A 23,165-nucleotide genomic window follows, 5' to 3' on the forward strand; every position below is an offset into this window, starting at 1 on the left:
TCACTCCTGTGTGGTACTTAGTGGGCACCTAGTACGTGTTTGGCATCCTCCACATTTGATCTCCTTCCCTAAACTTTCCACTTTCATTTTCCATTGCTCTGACATTCTTTTTTTTATAGCAACAAGAAAACCTGCCCCCAGGCTCTACGGGGGATTGGGGTATTTCGGCTGCCTTGGGTTGTTCCCTGCACGGCTTCCACCTTCCCACCCACTAGCACTGTGTGGTTATCTTTGGTAAAAGGAAATGTTTCTTCTAACTGCATCCTCTCAGGAAATAGGGGAATTCACCTTGGGAGGATAGCATGGCCATGGCTGTCCAAAAGAGAACCGGAGAGTTTGTTTTTTTTTTTTGAAACAAGGGTTAGCATCAGTCTGCCTAACGATGTAAAAAGTTGATTCTCACTCATGAGGGGCAGATTTTTTCTTAGAATAATTTGGTGCCAACCACTTTCCCTCTCCTGTTCACTAGGACTGGAGATAACAGAAATTAGCGTTCTGGAGTCTCTTGTTACTGTGAGCGGGATCAGCCGGGAGGCAGATGACCAGAGGCGCCCCCTAGCGGAAAGAGGCCCTCAGTTCTTTCCTTTCCTCCTGACTTCAGTTTCTTGAGCATGGCACACAGAGAAGCTTCCTTTAGTCGCAGGTCTTGTATCTTGGCACAGAGCCCTTGACCATCAACATAGACCACTCTTCCCTGCAGGGCTTCCGCATCTGTCGAGGTTGCTAGAGCAGGGCTGAGGGAGTTGAGCGGATGACTCCATCAGGACAGTTCACCCAGGCACCTCCTCTTCTATAGGTGCCACGTGCCACAATTTATACACAGACGTGATTTGCCTGATTGTTGCAGTCTGGGCCTGGAATAATTTTAATTAACGGGAAAATGGTCCTCAATACACCGATTAGACCTCTTCAGGTACAACAAGATAAAAGCCTGATAATTTGGATGGAGTACTCTTCTTAAATGTCTACTGTAGGCACGACAGCCAATGGGAAAGCCTGACTGGCTCCCACCTGACCCAGTGAGTAATTAGGAGAGGGCCTTTTCTTTTCCACCTCTCCCCCCCTCTACCCAGTTCCCCAACTGAAGCTTAACAGGTTGGCGGTATAATTTGGAGACTTTTAGGGGTCTCGTACTAGAAGCTTAAGCAAGAGCCAAGACATCTTCTACTCCCAGACACTGACCAGCTGGGGTCGAAAAGCCAGCAAGTGAGGGGAGGAAGGCGCTGGAGGCAAAGAGCAAAGAACGGCTCTCAGCAAAGTTTGCGAGGTCCTATGGCCATGAGTGAACTGGGCACCCAGAAGGCTGGTGAAGGCACGGTGTCTCGCCTGCTCAATGTGGTGGAAAGTGAGCTTCAGGCAGGGAGGGAGAAGGGAGATCCTACGGAGAAGCAACTTCAGATCATCCTGGAAGATGCCCCACTCTGGCAGAGGTTCAAGGAAGTCACTAATGAAATGATCGTGACCAAGAATGGCAGGTGAGTTTGTCTGCATCCTGCTTGTGCTGGCCTTGGGTGGGCGAGGAAGGTAAGACACCTTTAGTGCGGATGAGGCTGCCACTCTTCGTTCAGAGGCTCTAGGCTCTCGCTGAACACCTTAAAGAAAGAGGGTCTCAGCTGGCTGTCACTCAGCCAACTTAATTAATTTCCCTGAGATCATCAGAGCAGTGGAAGATGGAGCCACCTGTCTTACACACATTAAATGGGGGAATTATCATGTAGGAGGGCATACCCCGTGCACCGGGGAAGTGGGCTCAACTGTCAGGAACTGGTATTAATTTTTGACTGGCTGTGTACCCCGGAGCAGACGTGCACACAGCCCTGTTCAGATAAATGTCAAGATTTTATTTGGAGACTAGACAGTCTCCTCTTAAACGCAGCAAACTTGTCAGACAATTTTGATTAGTTGAAGACTGGGATCGAAAGGGCAGGTTTAACCACCTCGCCTATCCCTCCACCTGCTTCTTCGAGGGCAAGTGCTCGGTTAGGATTGTGACAGTATTCGTGACTGTGAGAGCTGGCATGGTAACAGCGAACGAAGCCGCAGTACCCTGTCTCAGGGATGAGAAGTTTTCTTTTTCTATCCTCCCCTGAAAAGAGTGGGGATTAGAAGCACGGCTCTCGCTGGTCTTGCTCAGGTACTGTGAAGTTGAGTCTGTTAAGGGGCTTCTGAGGCAATATTAAAAGCTTGCACTTAGCAGAGGAGATGCGAATGTTCTGAAAGAGACTCACTGCTCAGGTGCATTGCCTCCCGATATGGCGCTCATGTACCTTTTGGTACCCACGGGCACAAAAATATGAAACACCGAAGGACTTCTGCAGGAGTGCTGGCTGAGCCAGGACTCTTATTCTGACACCTGGAGGGAAGTTTTGCTTATGGAAAAAAGTTGAAGCCAGTCGAACTTCAGGCTGGCTTTTGTCCTGGAGTAAAATGCTTCAGTTCCCGGTCAGTGTCTTAGCTTTCTAATTTTGAATAAGACATGGCATGGAAAATGAGCTATCCCTTGCACAGCTGGGAGAATTACGAACCTGAGAGCCGTTGCGTGACAGTAAACTGCTTTGTGAATCAGAGTTATACTGTAAATAAGTGCATTTTATAAACTGCGATTTCAGCAGTAGGGAAACGATCAGCCTTGCGTGATAATGACATTTTCTCATCTAAACAGACGCCCATATGTGTACTCTACATTTTATTACTCTTAATACTTGAAAATTTCATTTTACTCCTTTCTTTTCTTGATAGAAAATATTTTTAACTTCGAAGAATTACCCCAAACTCTTAAGTGGATTTGGTCTCTTTCAAAGATGAGTGATGATGTGGTTGTAAAAACTTAGTCAGGTCTGGTTGTGGGTGGAGCATTCAGCTTGTGCTTTATTATTGTGTAATCACATAGGTACTTAGATCCCACTATTTGGCTATCAAGGTGACCCTCTATTACAATATAAATAAGTACAACCAATAGGTTAAAATATGGTTTAAGTGTTTTAGGAAAGGCAGTAAAATTTTCTGAGACATTATTAAATTCAATTTGATAGTAAATTATAGCAGAATGTATCTTTGCCATTCAAAAAGAGTGTTGCTTACCTTTTTACCTCCGTAAAATTTCAGTATTTGGAGTTTAAAATTATTTTAAATTATTCAAATAATTTTAAACTTTAAACCTCCTCCATGGAAAAGCTGCTTTACTGACTAGTCGTGTGAGCCACTGGCTGGCTGAGTTTTCCAGAAACTTCGGTCAGATCAGTGAGCTAAGCCTTGGGCACGTGTGATCCACGGTTTCCTTTTTCCTTTTTTCTGCTGTTCTCCCCATTACAAATTAAGCAACAGCAGCAAACACTTTAGCTATTATTTGTGTTTGATAAGCGTTCAGGTACAGTGGTAACTACAACAGTCCCTGTCTGTGCTTCTCTTCCCTTCCACCATTTAAGCTAGGAATTTATGTGCTAGGTTGCAGGAAAAAAATTCAATTCTGACTATACAGGAAACTAAATTAAATGTCTTCCCTCCTCCCTCCCTTTCCTGTCCTTTCCCACCTGTTCTTTTTTATTCTTTCTTTCTTTTCTTCTTTCTTCCTTTCTTATCTTTCCCCTCCATCCTTCCCTCCCTCCTTCCTTCCTTCCCTCCCTCCCTCCTTGCTTCCCTCCCTCCCTTCCTCCTTACCTTCCTTCCTTGTTTCTTTCCAGTACTGGAGACTGCCCACATACTAGGCAACTGTTGTACTATTGAGCTGTATTCTCAGCCCTCTTTTGAAGGGTCTCACTAAGTTGCCCAGGCTGGCCCTGAATTTACTTGGAACTCCGGGCTTGCCTTGAGTTTTTATCTCTCATGCCTTAGCCTCCTGAGTAGCCGAGACAGTAGCCTGTGAGCTCAGACCCAATGTACTTGTTTACTTTGCCTACAAACATCTTCATCTGAGGGGCAAGTAAGTGCTGTATTTCACATATAGTTTATGCAGTTTAATAATTTTGAGTGAGTTAAATTCGCCTTGCACAGATTTTTAAGAAGTTGGAAGTATTTTCTGACCTATCTGGTGCTACCAGACTATCATAAATAGGAGCTGGGGATGCAGGGTTGGGATGGGTTGACAAGTAGGGGTGCTAGTGATGCGCTCCTGTCAGCAGTTTCCAGGGAGGGCAGCATAAAAGAGGAAACTGAGGATTACACCTCGGGCAGGTCTGTCTCCGTGCCTGGGTAGCCCAAGAATCATTTCTCTACACTTTACAATTGCAAGTTACAAAGATCATAGGCACCTGCATAATCTGCTTCTCCCCTGATGCTACTGATCTTTCCCCTCTGACTGGTCCATGATTGACAGCTGCAGCTGAGCTTCTGCCTGCTCACTTTCATGTATTAACATTCATGTGTTTCATAATTATACAACATACATGCACATGAACACACACACACACACACACACACACACACACACACACACACACTTCAACCCTGACAGCTTTCGTGAGCCTCTGATGACTGTTATTGTTTGGTGAGGAGAGTGAAGGCTGCTTTTGAGCAAAACCTCCTGAGTGTTGCCTTGGACGGCCTCTGTTTTTCCCCTCCTTGCAAAGTCTGTCTCATTGCTTCCACTTTTCTTCTGTAGCCCTAACTCCTGCTAACCTCTTCCAGCAGGGCTCTTTCCCGAGATTCCTGTTGATGAAATAAAAACTGCTAGCTTCACAGCAAAACCAAAGCCAGGTTGATGCATGACCCATCAAGCATGGTGTTTGGGGACGAGTTGTCCGTGTTTTCTCATTTTCTCTTCTTTCCCTCTCCATCACGCCTTCTTCCTCTTTGAGGAGATTTATTTTCAAGGGTGCATTAAGTACTAGTAATCTGTGAGTTAGAAGCCGATTCACATGTTTCTAAACTCTTTGAGGGAAAATGGAAGAAAAAGAATCACTTTGAATAGAAGTGGATTTCATCTCTGATACCAAAACCCTGCCATGAGTCATGACTACAGGTCATAGGTGATGTTTCAAGATCACTATGGGTCAAGACAAAGAAGGGGCAGGGGGAGATGAGGTGGAAGGAGATTAACTTGGCTAAGAGGGAGGTCTAGTTGGTTCTAAGATCTTTGACAAGTTGACAGCTTTATTCATTCCCCATTGTGATAAAAGAAATGAAAATCACACAACACTGTTTAGTTCATACATGTGGTGATCTCAAAACCAATAATAATTACAAAGTTCTTGGCAAACGGATCCCTAAAGGGTATGAAACAGTCAATCATTCTATCATTTTTCATACAAGACCTCTTTCTAAGCATCTTTATTAAATTGACAGAATTACTATGGGATGTGATATAACATATCACCCATACACTTAAGGCACACAGGTCAATGGATTTGACATATTCCCAGAACTGTTTATCCTTCTCCACAACTGATGTAGAACATTTCATTGTGTTCTCCCACTGAAGAAACCTATATCCTTTAGCCATCCGTGACCCACTGGTTTGCCTTTTGCTTCTCTAGATCTACTTATTCTGGTCATTTCATAATGCAATATGTGTTTCTCTGTGAAAATTTTTCTCTTAACCTAGTGTTTTCAAGGTTTATGCATATTGTAGCATGCAGCAATACTGCAGACCTCTTGCGACCAAATATCACCCCATCATATAGATATAACATATTTTGCATCTATTCATCATGCAGTGGATCTGTCTGTTTTTGTAATAATGCTGCTATGATCTATGTGTAATCACGAGTTTTCATCTTGCCTGCATACATTCGTAGGAGTAGACTTGCAAGATTAAATAGTAGTACCAACCGAGTGACTGCACCATTTGCATCCTGCACAGTGCTGTGAGAGGGCTCCAGCTTCTCCATGCTCACCAACACTTTTGATGGCTTGTTTTCCTGCTGTAGCTGTGGAGTGACATCTTCCTTGTATGCTCTGAGGATGGCCTCGTGATGCTGAGAAGCTCCTTGTGCAGTCCTGGTTTCCTCACAATATCAAGTCTATCTGAAGTTAGAAAGAAGGAAGACATGCCATTGTGGGTTCCTTCTTTGTGACTGAGACCTCACACAACAGAGTTGAGAGATGAAGAGGGGGTACCCAAGCCTATTGGAACATCCTACAGGGGGTTTCCTTCTCTTTGCTCCAGCAGATGTGGCTTTCTCTTTTAGTCTCTCGCCTGATAGGCTTATTGGAAACTTGGGGCCTCTGTACTAAAACGGGGGTGTAATAACACCTCCTTGCAGTGTAGGAAGGCTAAGTCAGGTATAACATGTACTAACTCCTGGGTGCATATGGGAACTATTATCTTTGGAAAAGGACCTTGCACTAAATTATCTTGTTAATGAGAAGTAGGACCTCCCAGTGTCTGATGTCATTCTGTGCTCAGTGTGACAGAACACATATGCTTTGCAGATTTTGCTCTTATTTAAAATAACCTGCGACAGATGCTTCCTATCCTCACAGTGCTTTTAAACTTTAGTCCACAAAACAACAATTTATTTGTCATGCTGGTGCTTTATCTTTTTCTTTTTATAAGACAGGGTCTTACGATGTTGTCTTGGCTGACCTGGAACTCACCATGTAGACCAGGCTGGTTTTGAATTCATAGAAGCCCACCTGCCTCTGCCTCGAAAGTGTGACTCTTTTCTTCACTTTGCCTCTGCACTATTCACGAGTGACCACACTCCACCCTTGTAAGGTTTTTTTAAATAATGTAAAAGAAGAAGAATAAAATAAAAACAAACCCAAAATGTATCACTTTAGGGAAAGCTTGGGACCAGAAGACAGAGACCACTTGCGACCAGACCTCCTGCGAACAAGCCAACTTCCCAGCTGTCAAAACTACTTTATGGATCTCTCTGATGCCTGCGTTTATGTTTCTTTGCAAATGACATTTGTGTGTCCAGTAACCCCTCTTGTCTACAGCAGGCCAATACTATTAAACTAATTGAAAATGTTAAATACACAGAGAAAAGGAATAGTTCAGTCCGATGTCAAGAGAGAGTACCGGCGAAAAACCCCTTCTATTGCTTCTAAGAAAAAAAGCAGAAGAAAGCGGAACAGGGAAGATGCTACATCACCAGCCTCCCTGGTGACCGGAAAGAGAAGTCATCTCGAGGAGGACAGTGACGTGGGACATGTGATTCTCAGCCAGGAATATGGGCTGGGAACACATTATCTGATGTGTTTTCTCCTCGAGACATTTTATTTCTGATGCACATACTCAGGCTCATTTATTGAAACTGGTGTCACAGCAAGGAGGCTTTACCAAGTTGCAGATCAGTGAGCTGATTCTCATGAAGCATTGATTCCAATACCTGGTCAATGTGCTAAGTATTGGCACTATGCCCTCAGCCTCATGACCTCCAGCTGGCCAAGTCCTGTTGCTGTTCTAGACTTTTACCTTGGGTCACTTTGGACATTGGGAGCACATGAGGTATTTACTCTGTCCCTGACTGGCAGAAACCACTTCCCTTGGCTTTTCCTTTTGGAAACAGGAAGTCTAGAAAGAACTGGGGGGCCTTAGTGATGGTGGCTATGTGGTTTCTCTTTGTGGGTAATAAACGAGCATTGGAAGTTAGATATTTAGATAGATGTAAATATTGGCATTGTTCTAGAGGGTTGAAGAAAGACCAGTGAACTCATATCAAATCTCAAGAAGTATTTGCCTTAAACAGAGATCCCCACAAAATGGTCAAAGACAGGCGGGGTTTAGGGTGCACACAGTCTCACACTCCTTCCTGTGTCCAGAGTGAGCTTGGGTAGGGTAAGTCTCTGAGAAGTCCTGTAGGAAAAGAACTCTAGGTGGTCCCTCAAAATCCCGCTTCCTGCTTGCTTTCCCACGCAGCCGTCCACATGCTGCTACTTTAATTCCCAATCAGGGTTCTGTGCGAGTCTGGGGTGGGTGGGTCTATAGCCTCAGGATGCTAGAGCCAGAGCTGCATGCGAACAGCAGCATCTGAGGATACATGTGTCTGTATGTCCTTCTGTACGAAATGACTAGACAGGTGGCCTGCAGATTTTAACACACAGAACAGTGTTTTATAGTCAACCTCAATGTCGAATGCATTAATAGAAAGAGGCTCTGGTAGTATTGGGGCTGTGGTCTTAGCTGCTGTCTGTGTGGCCTTCCTTCTAGATCATTCCATGGAAGGTCTCAGGAGCAGAAAGGCCGCTGGGGCAAGGAGGAGAAGGGATCCTCTAATGTCCCCTTTGGGGGCTGTTTCTGGCTTGTTTCAGACGGATGTTCCCTGTGCTGAAGATTAGCGTCACAGGACTGGACCCCAATGCCATGTACTCCTTCCTGCTGGACTTTGTCCCTACAGACAGTCACCGCTGGAAGTACGTCAATGGGGAATGGGTTCCCGCAGGCAAACCGGAGGTCTCCAGCCACAGCTGTGTCTACATTCACCCGGACTCCCCCAATTTTGGGGCTCATTGGATGAAAGCTCCTATCTCCTTCAGCAAAGTCAAGCTGACCAACAAGCTCACCGGAGGTGGGCAGGTACGCGCGACCTCCCCACACACCAATCAAGAAATATCAAGGGTGCATTTAGGCAATTAGAGGGGTCCTCACCAGCCTCTTTGCCCACAGAAGCCGGTTATTTCCTGGAGTCCAAATGTAAACAGGAATAAACAGCTCCTAATTGGTGCTTCAGTTTTTAATGGACTTCCTGATGTTAAGAGAACGAGAGAGAGTGCACTAGTTTACTTAATCACCGGGCTCTTTCCGTTTTGTCTTGCGTGCGGTGCTTTTTACCCAGCCCAGGGAGGGAGATGTTTGTGGGTACCAGGTTTTGTTTTCCTCTCCCACCCTTTTTTTTTTTTTTGGTGTAAGTGGCATGTTGGCAATAGACAAATACCTTAATAAAAAGCTGCTCCTAAATGAAATAATTACTTCTTCTGCTTGGGCATTATGATAATTATCAATAGAATATTGAATCAGCTTTTTTTTTTCAGAGAAAAATCCAAACAAACCTTAAATAAGGAATGTTTTATTTAAAATCTCCAATTAGGGTAAGCACGATGTGGAGCCCTTTTTCCTCCATTTCTGTGGCAGGTTGCAAATCCAGCTCCCTGGGTAAGGCTGTTAGTTGCTTGATAAAATGCAGGCCGTTTGGAGGCATTGGAGATGGGACTTGGGGGACAAGGCCTGCTCCTTTCCCCTCCTTTATGCTTTGCTTTGCTTGTTCTGAGCCTGGGTCTTCTCCTTTCTCTGTGCTAAGTGGCAGGGAACACAGGCGTTCAGAGTTTAGGAGGTAGAAGTAACGCAATCCCAGGCTTTGTGTTAGCCAGAATATTCTTTATTAAAGTGCAAATTTGAAGGTTGCTTGTTTCTGCCTCACTATATCTCACAGCACACGGCTTTAAATAGCCTTGCATTTAAATCATGAAGAGTAAATTTTGTATAACCCTCTGATATTAGACTTCCTTACCCTGTAGGCATGGCTAACAGTTTTGCGTTCCTGGAGTTCTTCATAAATAGACAAATATATATTTAAATGGATTGAAATGTATATTGTCATACTGAACACAAAGGAAGCAAGAAATTGGAAGCTGGGATTTGGGTAGAACAGAGAAAGCTTAACTTTGGCTGTTCGCCTCTGACTCTAGTGTGAGCGTCAGCGTGAGGCTTGCTGGGAACGCCTGTAAAAAAGGTCCCCGTTCATTTTCACAAAGGACTTCATGTGTCTGTCCCTAGCTGGGCTGTGTGCTGAACTTGTGAGGAACCCACGGTGCTGGCCAGCTGATCAACTATGATGTGCTAGGCTTAGCTTCGCTTTCTAAAACTTTTTCTCCCCTTCAACAGATAATGCTGAACTCGCTCCATAAATATGAGCCTCAGGTTCACATAGTGCGCGTTGGAGGCGCCCATCGAATGGTCATGAACTGCTCCTTCCCTGAAACCCAGTTCATTGCTGTGACTGCCTATCAGAACGAGGAGGTAAGCGAGTGTGCGCCTGGGTACACATCTGTGTGGCCACTGTGTGTGTGTGTGTGTGTGTGTGTGTGTGTGTGTGTGAAGTTACATGGAAGTGAATGGTAGAGTTGGTGGGGCGTCTCTTTGTTGCCAGTGAGTAAGACTGAACAGAATTTGAGTTTCGAGGATTTGGACTCTCTCAACAGTGATAAAGCTAAGTAGTGACGTCAGTGTAGAGTCTCTTACGCCTGTCTGTTTGCCAAGGGTCCACGCGTTAGTCAACTTTCTGTCAGTACTATAGGTACAGGGGACAAGACAGAGAAACTTTTACTTTGTCTTACCCTTCAGGAGGCTCCAGTACAGTCCAAGTACCCCCTTTACTTTTGTACGGAAAAAAAATCAACAGGCCTCCCCCAGTTCCCTTCAAGGGCCTGGCTCAGTGATCTGAAGACCTCTGACTAAGAGTCCTACCTCCTAAATATTCCACCAGCTCCGAGGGACACCAAGCCTTCACATACAACAAACCAACTGGGAAGTAACTTTTTGGTTAAGTTTAAACATGAAAGATAATATAGATTTATTTAAAGAAATATAGGATGGATGGCTAGCAGAGTGTGCAAGATAAAAATTAGAAGGAAAAGGTTTTTTTTTTCTTTTGGAGGCACACTCTCTGTGAAAGCTACAACAACCAGGTTTAAAGTGTATTTCCTCCAACTTTGCTATGATACATATGAAAAGACGGGTCTCAACCAGACCAGACTGGTCCAGACCAGTCTCGACCAGAACAGACCGGACAAGACTGGATCAGACAAGACTATACTCGTCCAGAATGGTCCAGACCAGACCGGAACAGACATGACAAGAGCAGACAAGACCAGACTCGACTGGTCTAGACCAGAGCAGACTGCTCTTGACTGAATTCTACCAGACCAGACCAGTCTTGACCGGACCAGAGCATTATCAACTGGAACAGACTGGTCTCGACTGGTTCAGACCGGCTCACACGGGTTCAAGCTGGTTCAGACCGGCCTCAAACAGTTCAGACCAGTTCAAGCCAGTTCAGACCGGTTCCAACTGGTTAAAGCCGATTCAGAGCGAGCTCAACTGGTTCAGACTGGTCTTAACCGGTTCAGTCAGGCGCTGGCTGGGCCAGACCCATCCAGAAAGATTCTCACCAGTTTAGGCCGGCTTAAGCTGGTTCAGACCAGTCAAGACAGATACAGACTGATTCCGACCAGTTTTAACTGGTTCAGACCGGTTCCAGATGGCTCAGAACAGCCCAGACCAGTTCCCAACCGGTTCTGACCAGTTCAAACCGGTTCCAACCAGTCCATACCGACCACGATTGGTCCCAACCAGCTCAGACCAGCTCAAACTGGCTCATACCGGCCCTGACCAGCTCATACCAGCCATGACCGGTTCCAACCCACTCAGGCTGGAACATACCAGTTCCAACCGGCTCAGACTGGTCTCAACCAGTCCAGACCGGCTCCAACTGGCTCCAGCTGGTTCAGACCGGTTTCGACCAGGTCAAAAACCTGTTCAGGTCTGCTCAAACTTCTTTAGACTGGTCTCAACCAGTTTAGACCGGTTCCAACCAGCTCAAACCGGCTCCAACTGGCTCAGACTGGCTCTGAAAGGATCAGACAGACCCAGACTGGTTCTGACTAGTTCCAACCAGTTCAGACAAGCTCAAACCGGCTCAAACCAGTCCTAATGAGCTCAGACCGGCTCCAACTGGCTAATACTAGTTCAAACCGGCCAGACAGGTTCAAGCTGGTTCTGACCAGTTAAAACTGGTTCAAACCAGTCCCGACTGGTTCAAACCGGTTCAAGCCGGCATAGATCAGCCCCAAACGGTTCATGCCGGTTCCAACCAGCTAAGACTGGTTCCGACAGGTTCAAGCCGGTCCCCGACTGGTTCAAGCTGCGGTCTAAGCTGGTTCCGACCAGCCCTAACCTGTGTCTGCTAGGTCATTGGCCAAAACAGCTTTTTTCATTAACCAATAAAAGCAACACATAGCAGAAGGACTTCTTACATCCACTGTGAGATAGGACAGGGAATTTTTTATGGTAGGACTCAGTGATTCTCGGATAAAAATGAAGGAAAAGGAGGAGTGGTGGGTGAGCACTGCTGGACTTTGTGATCCCGAACGCCGTGCCCACTTGGCTCACTTTGTGCATTGTTTGCTGTGTTTGTCCCACAGTGCAGCAGTCAGTGCAGTAGTGAACCATGAGACACAGGAAGGGAAGAGAGTAGGAAGAGGGAATTGTGACTTTACGGAAGTTCACAGGGGAGACCAGGGCTCTGTCTGCATTGCACTGTTTTGGTAAACCGTCTTCTTGTCTTTGCAAGATAACAGCTCTCAAAATCAAGTACAACCCTTTCGCCAAGGCCTTCTTGGATGCCAAGGAAAGGTGAGTGGCAGGATTTCAGTAAGAACTTATGAACCAAATTTTGCAAACATGGGGCTTCCTGAGCAGAACTTGAGCTTGGATTGCCTTTGCTAGAAATACGTTGCAATGGTCAGTTAAGTGCTGACCAAACTCAAAAATAAAATTCAGACCAAATGACAGTAGTTTGTCCCTATAGCAGCTCCTATAGGTCTAGGAGAGCCTGCAGCTGCCAGTGTTTTATCAGCCTTGTTTTACTGTGGATTATTGAACATAGCACAACCACCTAAAATGTAATTTAAGTTTTAAATATTTTTCTCTGTGCTTTCCCAACTTTTGAGGAGTATGTATGGTGCTTTATTTTAACTTTTGAGATAGGATCTCGGGCAGAGCAGACTGACCTTGAACTCACTGTGTATCTGAGGATGATCTTGAATTTGTGATCTCCGCCTCCTTTTCACAAGGAGTGTTACAAGCATGTACCACCATGCTTCACGTATGTGGTGCTGGGCAGTGAAGCTAGAACTTTGCGTGTGCTAGACAAGAATTCTACAAACTCAGCTATAGTCTCCAAACCATGAATATGGCTCTAACAATTCCCCCCGATTCTTCATGTAGGATCTCTGTCCTGGCATGAATGGTGACCTACCAGTTTGCACAAGTGTCTTGCCAACTCCCTGCCTTTGTTTCCATGGAGGCTAAAATGAAAGAGCAGTGCAAACCATTCCTGATCCTATTGACTCCTAAAGTACAGGGAGGGTCAGCTTCCAAGTGTTCTGACTTTACTGACCAAGCTTCAAATTTTTCACTGATTTTTTTGTTTGTTTTCAAGACAGGGTTTCTCTGTATAGCCCTGGCTGTTCTGGAACTAGCTCAATAGAGCAGGCTGGCTGGCCTCAAGCTCACAGAAATTGACCTGCCTCTGCCTCTACCATGCCTGGCTTTCACTGATTTTTTTTTTAATAAAATGTCTAGTATTTCCTTTTCATTTTAAAGCTTATGGAATGATAGACAGCCTTTTTTAATGCTATACCACAGGAGTCTGTTCTGTTCAATGTTTGGGAACATTTTGATGATGTAGAGGGCATGCTTAGATAAGCTTTTGAGATAACGGAAATCCTAAAGAACAAGTTGATGTACAAGGTGACAAAATCTACATCAAAATGATAGTAGCATGCCATGATAGAAAGAATTCAGAAATCCACTGGGCTGTGGTGCGCATATCTTTAATCCCACTACTGGTGGATCTAGTATATCACATATGGATTGTCCCAAAACCCTGTGCAGTTTTTTTTTTAAATTTTTTTTTTCTTCAAGGCAGGATTTCTTTGTGTAACAGCCTTAGCTGTCCTGGATCTCGCTCTGTGACCAGGCTGGCCTTGAACTCACAGAGATCTGCCCGCCTCTGCCTCCCAGTGCTGGGATTTAAGGCGTGCACCACCACTTCCCGCCCCGCCCCCCAGTGCAGATCTTAACTGTTGTTATTACTGTCTCATCTTGTGAGGCACGTAAAAGAATCCTAAAACCAATCAAATCAAAGTAAAAAGTGATGACTGTAAGACTAATGGGGAAGGAAAAGTAAACTTGTTACCTGGGGAGGACAGCAGCCTTGACTGGTCTTGTTCCAAGAAGTTTATCACCCTCTGCAGAGAGACTTATGTGCTTTGTGCTGGACTGTAACAGACTCTGTGATTTTCATTACTCTTCCAGAAACCACCTAAAGGACATTCCGGAGGCTGTCTCTGAGAGCCAGCACGTGACCTATTCTCACCGTGAGTGGCGTGATAGCCCACGGGGCGGGGCACGAGGGGCCACACGGGAAGCCATCTCTCTTCATGCTTGTTTTACTGTCGTGACTGTGTCAGGCGTAGTCCAAACCAAGACCCCCATAGATTATTCCTCTAACCCGAGGCAAGTTTCTGCCTTTCCTAGAGTTCCTAGAGAGAAGCCAGGTTCCTAGGCTGAAGAAGCCCAAGCAAACCTTAGGTAGGACCCTGGAATGGAAGTCATAAATGGCACACACTCTGGCTCTTTGGTAAGATCTCCATAGCAGGCATTTAGGCTCATCTTCTCCCTTCACACTCTCCACTCTTGCTTCTTTGGTCTGAATTATTATTATTTTGTTTGTTTTTGGGTCCTCATTGCAGTGCCTCAGCGGGCTGTGGCCTCAGGTGTTAGGATGTAGCTGAGTTTTCTGGAGGGCGGGGAGACCTGGAGCTCCTCACACCTGTGATTCTGATGTAGCACCAGACATCCCTGGTGGAGCCTCTTTCTCCATGCCCCAATGTAGCAGAGGCCTCATGGTGGAGCCAGACTTGTGAAGTAGCAATGGTAGCTCTAGAACAGTGACAAGGGAGTGAGGCTGACTTCTGACACACTCATTTTTCTTTTTAATTGAAAATAGATTCTTCTCTTAAACAATACATCTGACCCCATTTTCCCTTCCCTCCAGCTCCTCCCTCTCTTCTTCTCCCCCAGATTTAGATCCCTTCCATTTCCTTTTCAGAAAGGAGTAGACCTCTTAGAGACAACAACCACACACAACTAAAGAAGATACAATAGGAGGAAAAGAGCCCCAAGAGCAGGCAAAAGAGTCAGAGATTTACCCGCTTCCACTGCTAGGGTCCCACACAAACATCAAGCAGAAGACTTCGTGCTGACCTGTGCGGGCCCTGTGCCTGCTGCTTCAGTCTCTGTGAGCATGTCCGCCCTGCTCAGTTGATTCAGTTCTGGCTGATGTGCTTTTGAGCTTGATGCTAGCGGACGGTTGAGAATGATTGTTGCTGCCCTGTGAGAGTTTTGGAATTCTTCATCCCCTCCTAGCCCCAAACTGCACCTCATCTTCTCTGCAGATTTGACAGCAGAGCCTTGCAGAGAAGTCATTAGGAAAGTCTTTTAAAGGGACTGTAGCCAAATACTCTCTTGTTTAGGTTAGCACCAGTGTGGACCCACCCCAGCTGTAATGTTCTCAGCAAATAGCCTGAGATGTAGACAGCAAGGGGCAAATTTGGTCTTGGGGTAGTGTGGGCTCTGCCTTGCTTTTTGCCAAGAATTAATCCTGAGTTTTGGCTTTGCCTAGTGAACACCTGAATCCTGAATCTAATAATCAATATAGAGAAGTTTTAAATTTCCTCTGAAGTGTCTATGATTTTAATCTAAGAAATAGACTGACTGATAAATAGAAGTATGTAAATTATAAACCTGCAGGAATATGAGAGCCATACATAAACATCGGAGTCTCAGGGAAAGGGCTATGTGGTTGAAACGTAAATAGTATGTTGGGTTACAGAAAGAGCCTCGAGCGTCTGCTGGTGGGGCTGGGGAGATGGTGGTGCTCGCTGTGGAAGGGTAAAGGGAGCAAGCAGTTCCATTCTGGAGGTCAGGTTGCCTTCTGATGAATCTGTGATGTCCTGTGAAAGTCTTCTGGGCAGGTCTAATAAGACCAGTAAGGGGGAGCCCAGGTAAAGCCCCAGGGAAAGCTGCAGACTCACTTACACATCTGGATCTCTCCGTAAGAACAGCATTTTAGAACTGTCTCTGTGTGGAATGCCTGAAGAGCCATTTCCGAACACGCTGAGGACCTACATTTGGGGTGGTTTATCTTGATCCAGGTGGAGCTGATGAAGAAGTCAACGGGTTGGGGATGATGCTGCATCTTATATGTAAAGGTTTTTTTTGGAATTTTTTTTTTTTTTAAAAACCATTTTATTTGTTTTACATATACGAGTGCTCTGCAGTAAGCCTGCAGGCCAGCAGAGGGCACCAGATCCTGTTACAGTTGGTTGGGAGCCGCCATGGGATGGCTGGGAATTGAACTTAACCACTGAGTGCTCTTAACCACTGAGCCATCTCTCCAGCCCAGCCCAATTCCACTTTGACATTGCTGTGATCTAGGTGATGATCCTCAGTCACTGTGCTTAAGGGGCGGCTGTGGCCCGGTCTAGCGCCCATTTGTTATTTAAGCTGAGATGGCTTCTTGTTTCAGGGCTCACCTTGCTAAGTCTTAGTTTTTCCCAGAAACCCACTTAATGTAGGACGTTCTGGTAAGGATCTTCACCAACCATCTCTGGGAAGTGTTTTGTGGGCTTTTGAAAGTTCAGTGAAAGGTTTGTGGTGCAGAGTTAGCTCTTTCTCATTTTCTGTGCTCTCAGAATCCTGTTTGTAGCCCCTGCTGGAAGACATCGTTTACCACTGGGTAGAAAAGAGAGGGACCTTTCCTCCTCCTGTGTAACCCCATCAAACCACCCGAGTATCTGCAGACAGGGAGTTATACACACATCTAATGTTTCCTAGACTAACGTTTACCTTAGTTAAGCCAGAATGACTTTTGCTATCTGATTTTGGTGTGGAAGTTTCTGCATTTTCTTCTTGTCTGTTCTAGTGGGAGGCTGGATCCTTTCCAATCCAGATGGCATGTGCACAGGAGGAAACACCAATTACCAGTATGCTACACCTTTGCCTCTGCCTGCTCCCCACACCCACCACGGCTGTGAGCACTACCCTGGCCTCAGAGGACATCGGCAGGCTCCTTACCCTTCTGCGTACATGCATAGAAACCATTCTCCCTCAGGTGTGTGGTTCCACTAATTAAACCCTTGGGCATGCACCTTGGGGGTGCACAGTTGCTAAAAGAAGTACCTGGAGATGGAATCCTTTTCATCTATAGTACACACACACACACACACACACACACACACACATAATGCATGCATATGTATTATTTCGTATACTAATATTTGATAGGAGAGTTTAGTCTCCTCACCTTTCATGTGTGTGGAACTGATCCCAGGGCACATGCATAGTAGGCCAGGACTTTGCCACTGGGCTACAGCACCAGCCCCGTCCATAGTCTCTAATGGGTATGAAAGGCCTTGACTCAGGATCTTGTTGTACTGATTGTTTTAGGCTGATGTCTAACGCTAAGTCAAGCTGTGGGGTCTGAGACACTCATCTCATTGTCCTCGAGGGCTCCTCCTTATCACTGTGTCCTGGTTCAGGAGTCTGGGTCCAGTGCAGGAGAATCACAGTCCAATCTGTTCAAGTCTTTGATTGAGCTGGAGACATGGAGACTCCACTCCTATAATTTTCCAACCTTATTTTAAAATGGGTACTGTCATTTTTCCTTATCGGTTGTTGTCTGGTCAGTCTTGGTCTTCTGCATTCTTAGACCCTCTCTGCATGTTAGATTTTTTTTTTTTTAAAAAAAGAAGGCGAATGAAGCAAAGATTAATTTTTAATTTTGATCATTCATGTGCCAAATAACTCCCGAGGAACAATTACATTCCAGCTTCTGCTTTAGGCACATGAACGAGATGTTCAGATACCTTACCCATGCGGAGGTCCCTGTCATCCCAAGTACACAGATGAGTGCAGTTTGTGCCGCGGGAGATGGCGCTTTCCTTCCTCAGCGACACCCGAACTCTGCGTTTGCAGAAGGCTTCCTGGTCACCAGTGGTCTCTCCCTGGAAGCCTCAGGACTGCTGTCAGGAGTGGAGACGGTGGCTTAATGACAACGCAAACTGCCTGTGTCTCATTTTGCTTCTAGGTTCTTTCTTGCGCTCAGCACACAGATCTCTCTTTCAAGCCCTCCTTTAGGAAGGTGATTAAGACCCAGGCTTTCCCCCCAAAGGAGCTACAGTAATACATCAAGAATCAATCATAATACAGGGGAATGAGTGGTCTAGTGGGGGTCTCACAGCTGCAGCATCTCCTGGGAACCTGTTAGCTCTCTGGTGTCTCAGGCTCCTCTCTGGGGCCAGAGTGCATATTTTAACAAGATCCCCAGGTGCTGGTAAGCACATTAAAGTTTGGGAGACAATCTGTAAAACACACAGACTGGGAAGGGAAGAAACAGCGAGTTGGTCGGCCTGGTGGGCAGAAAGTGATGTCCACAGGGGACGGAAGTGGGAGTCACAGGAATGAAAGGGTGGATGATAGGTATCGCTGGCAGAGATGCAGGGTGCTTCGGGAGGGGGCACAGAAAGGTGAAAGAGCCTGGGCTCCCGGGGGACAGATCTGGACAGAAGGTGGAGGAGGGGTACCGTTGGTAGATGTAAGAGCTGAGACTAAAGAGGTTGCAAGTGTCAGCCGTGAAAAGCAGCAGCATGCCTCAGGCCTGATTTCGTTTCCGGCTGCAGGACAGATTGTCTGAGGTAGGGTGATTTGTAAAGAAAAGGAATTTATTCCCTAAAAGTGAAGCCGGCTAGTCCAAGACCAAGGCACTGGCCTTTCTTGCTGTTGCCTTATAGCATGGAGGAGAGCAGGAAGGGGACTACATTCATCATCATTTTTTTTTTTTTTAAATAAAGACTCCCCTTTCACAGTAATGGTGTCACTCCAGTCATGAGAATTCTCACAGGCCCCACCTGTCAACACGGTTGCATTGGGGATTAAGTTCCTAATGCATGACCGTTGGGAGACACATTTGAACCCCAGCACCAGGGTTGTCAATAGGAATCTCCTCCTTCCTTTCCCCCCACCGCCTGCTGTCATTCCTTCTTCATGTATTTTCCTTTCTTTTTTTATTTAAAGATTTTTCTATTATGTATACAGTGTTCTACCTGCATGTATGTTTACATAACATAAGAGGGCACCAGATCTCATTATAGGTGGTTGTGAGCCACCATGTGGTTCCTGGGAATTGAACTCAGAACCTTCTGAAGAACAGTCAGTGCTCTTAAGTTCCAAGCCATCTCTCTAGCCCCACATTTTCCTTTCATATACACTACTCATTCAAATGAAGATTCAAAAAAGTACAAGGCAGTATTCTTTCTTTCCTTATAAAAATATATACATCTAATATATACAGTAATATATTGATGCACACATACACACATTCACACACACGTACAGGGAAATTGTTACCATGTTCAGGGAAATCAACATTCATTTAAAATATGAAATAGGTTCTCCCCAGGCATTGGTGGTGCATGCCTTTAATCCCAGTACTCAAGAGGCAGAGGCAGTCAGATCTCTGAGTTCAAAGCCAGCCTGGTCTACAGAGTAAGTTTCAGAACAGCCAGGACTACACAGAGAAACCTGTCTTTAAAAGAAGGTTCTCTTAGTAAAATTTTAGGACATAATACATTATTATTATTTATTTTGAGACAGTGGTTCACATAGCCTAGGATGGCCTTGAAGTGTGTAGGTAGCTAAGGCTTCTGGTTCTCCTGCCCCTACCGTCAAGTGCTGGGGTTACAGGGGTGTACCTTCACGTCTGGTTTATGCAGTACTGGGGATCAAATCTTGGGCTTTGTGCACACCAGGTAAGCACTCTGCTAATCGAGCTCACCACACAGTATTAATTCTGGTCCCCATGCTGCGTGCTCCATCTCTGCACTGACTTGTGCCTGTATGCCTTCCCGCATCTCCCCATCCCGGGCAGCCCCCATCCCACACCCTGAGTCTACGTATCCAAAGATTCTGTAGCCGACACCCAGGTGAAGCAGAACACCGCTTTGTTCCTGTGGAAAGATGCTTCTCTTGGGACCGCTAAGGAGAACGAAGGCCAGGACCTCAGAACTCTCCTCTGGGTTTGGCACCCCTAGGACTTTGTTTAGGGCTGCTGTTATGATCCATTCTTGAAGGGCAACAGACGATGAAAGGAGTCAGTGGATCTGCATCACACAGGGCAGCCTTGTCTATAAAGTGATGACGGTGAAGTGTTTGGGGGAGGTTCTAAACTGAACAGCACCCGATCTGTAGTTGACATTCAATAACCGCAAGCGTCTTCCTATTTTGCCATGAGATGTTGTCACTGGTCACCATATTTGCACGTTCTGTTAAGTGAAATGTTGTTATTTCCCCGAAGTGAATTTGATAGAAAGCTCAAGCAATAATCTGCAAGTTTTCTCGGGACCTGACAGTTGGACTTCCTTATCCTCCACACCTCATGCCAGCATCCTGTCTGTACCCCACACCAATGGACCAATCAATCCAGGGCCCAGGTAAGCAACGCCAGGAGCTCGCTCTTAGTGGGAGTTGGAGGCTTCCTTGTGTCTCCCAGAACTCGTGTGCGTGCTTCCTGAATGTATCGGTTTAAGCTATTGTTTTGACATCAAGCCAGCAGGAGATGAAAGTGACAGCTGGGTGGCTCTTTTGCAGCTGGGGATAAACTCTTTGCTTTATGGCTACAGCCTTTTATGGGTTGAGATGGTGAAGAGATGGGGCCTTCTCTCCAGGCTTTGTACCAGGGAGCAGAGTTGAGAGGTGAGGCCCTGGGATGTGAGCATGATAGAAAATCCATATAGAACACTACATGCTTGACATCACATATTTGCTTTGGAATTTAGTCTCTACAACAATTTCTGAGCTACGCAGAATGGTTTATTTTTGGGGGGATATAGAAAGTGGGATTCAGAGGTGTGAAGTTATATGACCAAGGTCACAGGGCTGATCAGTGGTAGAGGAGCCACACCAAGGGCTTCTGGAGGCAATGTCCTGCTGGTTGTATCTACCACATTGCCTGCCTTGGCCAGAGGGAGGTCATACCACTGCCCGTACAGTAGAAGAACCTTCCTTTGACTGCCTTAGCTATGTTAGACAGTTGCAAGGGGGTGTCAGATGATGAAATGCTGTTTGAGATTGAGGAAGGTGTTACTAGCGGGGCCAGCACCAGAATCCAGCCTTTTTTTTTTTCTTATTTACCATATCTCACGGAGTCTCTTGGATTATCTGCAGAAATAGAGACTAGAGACACAGTCCTGTCAGAAGTCCTCTTCCCATCACCGCCCATCTCTGCCCTTCCTCTCACCCTCAAGAGGTTCTGGGAATGTACATGGGCTTGTGGGTAGCATCTCTTTGCTGAAAGCATCGTCACCAATTTTTGTCTCTCTGTCTTGGCAGTCCCTACCCGTGCCTGTGGACCATCAGCAATGGAGGCGGGGGCCCTGTGGCATCGAGCCCAGAGGTGCACGCCAGCACGGCAGGAACATTTCTCCTTGGGAACCCTGCTGTCACTTCAACTTCCTCCGTGGTCCCCACCCAAGCAACCGCTTCAGCTGGGGTGGAGGTCCTGGGTGAACCTTCACTGACCAGCATTGCTGTATCCACTTGGACAGCAGTGGCCTCGCACCCCTTTCCAGGCTGGGGTGGCCCTGGGGGAGGAGGGCGTCATTCCCCCTCTTCGCTGGATAGTTAGGCAGGCTCCTAGGAGCCTATATCAGCAGAGAACTATATGCATAGGTCCATAGCAACTGCATCTGCTGATTCCAGTGAGTTGGGCTGCAGGATCTCCTCACCCAGAGGGGTGGAGGGCTGCATGGTGACGCCAAAAGGCCTTCCAAAAAAGTGGCTTAGTTTGGGTGATTCGGATTTTACTACTTGCATCTCCACCATTTCCCACGGTTCCCCTGCTTTCTCTGAGCTTACCCCTGCCACGCTTGGGTTGCGAAGTTGGCTTTGTCCTTGCGCTATGCCCACTGCTTCCTTTTCTCTGGAGTTAGTGCAGGGTTAGTTGTGAGGAAAGCTCAACATTTACCTAGTGAGGCTACTACGTCTTAGCTCTGCCCAGCCTTGGAAAGGATGTGTGGCCCTCAGGTCTGGGCTGAGCTGCCTTCTGCTTTGAGACCCTGAGATGTAAGCCTGTAAAGTTAGTAATGTCAGCTGGTGTTAAAGTCAGTCCCGTGTTGTTCGTAGAAGCGTGTCTGGAATTGAGGAAATGAGGTTGATTCCCTCACTAGCTCGTAATCAGTGGCTCCCCATTTCCTACAGAATGAGACTTCAGGTGATGCCATGTAGTCCGAGGACAGCCCCTACCATTCGGCCTCCCTCAACATCTCCAGCTTCAACTCCTTCCATTAAGCTTCCAGCACCAGTCAAGCAGACGGCTTTCCCGCCTCCGAACACTGCTGCATTTGCCCTCCTCTGTGCCTGAAGTAGCTCCCTCTCTAGTCCCACTGTGTGAATTGTACCTTCTTCACCAGGACTGGTTGAAAGGTCACTCCGGTGTCAATCACCTGAGGTGATGGATGTCCCCTGCTCTCCCGTCTTTACCTCAGGCGCAGAGCTCACCTCTTTCCGCCTTGTATTTCTGTGAGCGTGCCTGTCTCCCTCATCGACTATATGCCTCCTGAGGGTGAGGCCCAGCCTTCCTGTCATTGTGCCCATAGCCCCTGGTATTGTGCCTTGACTACCACCGGTGCCCAATAAACATTTGCTGAGTTGAACTGGTGTGAGGTGTGTGTTTGCCCAAAGGGCTGTACGGAGTTGACTGGGAGGGGGGATCTCTGACACTAGCCTGTGACACAGCGTCAGTCAGTCAGTCTCCTTCACCCGAGGCATGACCAGTCATGTGATTGTAGTGACACATGGGAATGAGTGAGCTTGTTAGGGACCCCCGGAGTCCTGACAGAAGTATAGATGCCTGGGGATGCACCACCGCTGTGCGAATAGAATCTTTGGGCTGGCATTCAGAACCTGCTCTTCAGAAATCCTGGGACGTGGTTGAAGAGCTAGGCAGGAAGTGACTTACTTCAAACAGAGAAAGAGAATGGGGGATTACTCAGGCCCTCAGTTCATGAATTTCAACTTCTCCCTCAACCAAGGTCAATGTTGTAGTCAGTGAGCAAAACCATCCTTCGTCTTTCGTTTTCTTACTCATTGTTGGCTATGCTCTTAAGTAGCGAAGTGAGCCTTCCAGGCCTGAGTGCTGGGTTCTCTGCACATAGCCACCAGACTGCACTGATTGATGGGGCCTGAAGTGCTCCCACAGTGAGGTCCAGGTCCCGCCACTACTCCATCAGCTGAGTTCCTCACTCTGAGGCTGAGGGCGCCAAGCACGGCACTGCGAGGTCCTTGGCCTCTCTATGATGAAAAATCCCATACCATGTGGATAATTGAGCTTCCTTGGAGAAAAATAACACCTCAGATCTCTGGAAACAATAATACCTAAGCT

At 46.4% G+C, this 23,165-nt stretch overlaps 1 protein-coding gene across 1 annotated transcript; it reads left to right on the forward strand.

Moving 5' to 3' along the window:
- Positions 1-1,272: 1,272 nt before the first annotated feature.
- On the forward strand, positions 1,273-22,423 carry Tbx19 (T-box transcription factor 19). The gene is made up of 8 exons (XM_048421214.3): positions 1,273-1,475; positions 8,197-8,461; positions 9,767-9,901; positions 12,234-12,295; positions 13,982-14,043; positions 16,653-16,841; positions 20,082-20,217; positions 21,116-22,423. Exons 1-8 carry the CDS (start codon positions 1,273-1,275, stop codon positions 21,408-21,410), a joined length of 1,347 nt encoding a protein of 448 aa, XP_048277171.2. The 3' UTR covers positions 21,411-22,423.
- Positions 22,424-23,165: the final 742 nt, after the last annotated feature.

Source organism: Myodes glareolus, chromosome 5 (genome assembly GCF_982192425.1).
Source record: "Myodes glareolus chromosome 5, mMyoGla1.1, whole genome shotgun sequence".
Lineage (NCBI taxonomy): Eukaryota > Metazoa > Chordata > Mammalia > Rodentia > Cricetidae > Myodes > Myodes glareolus.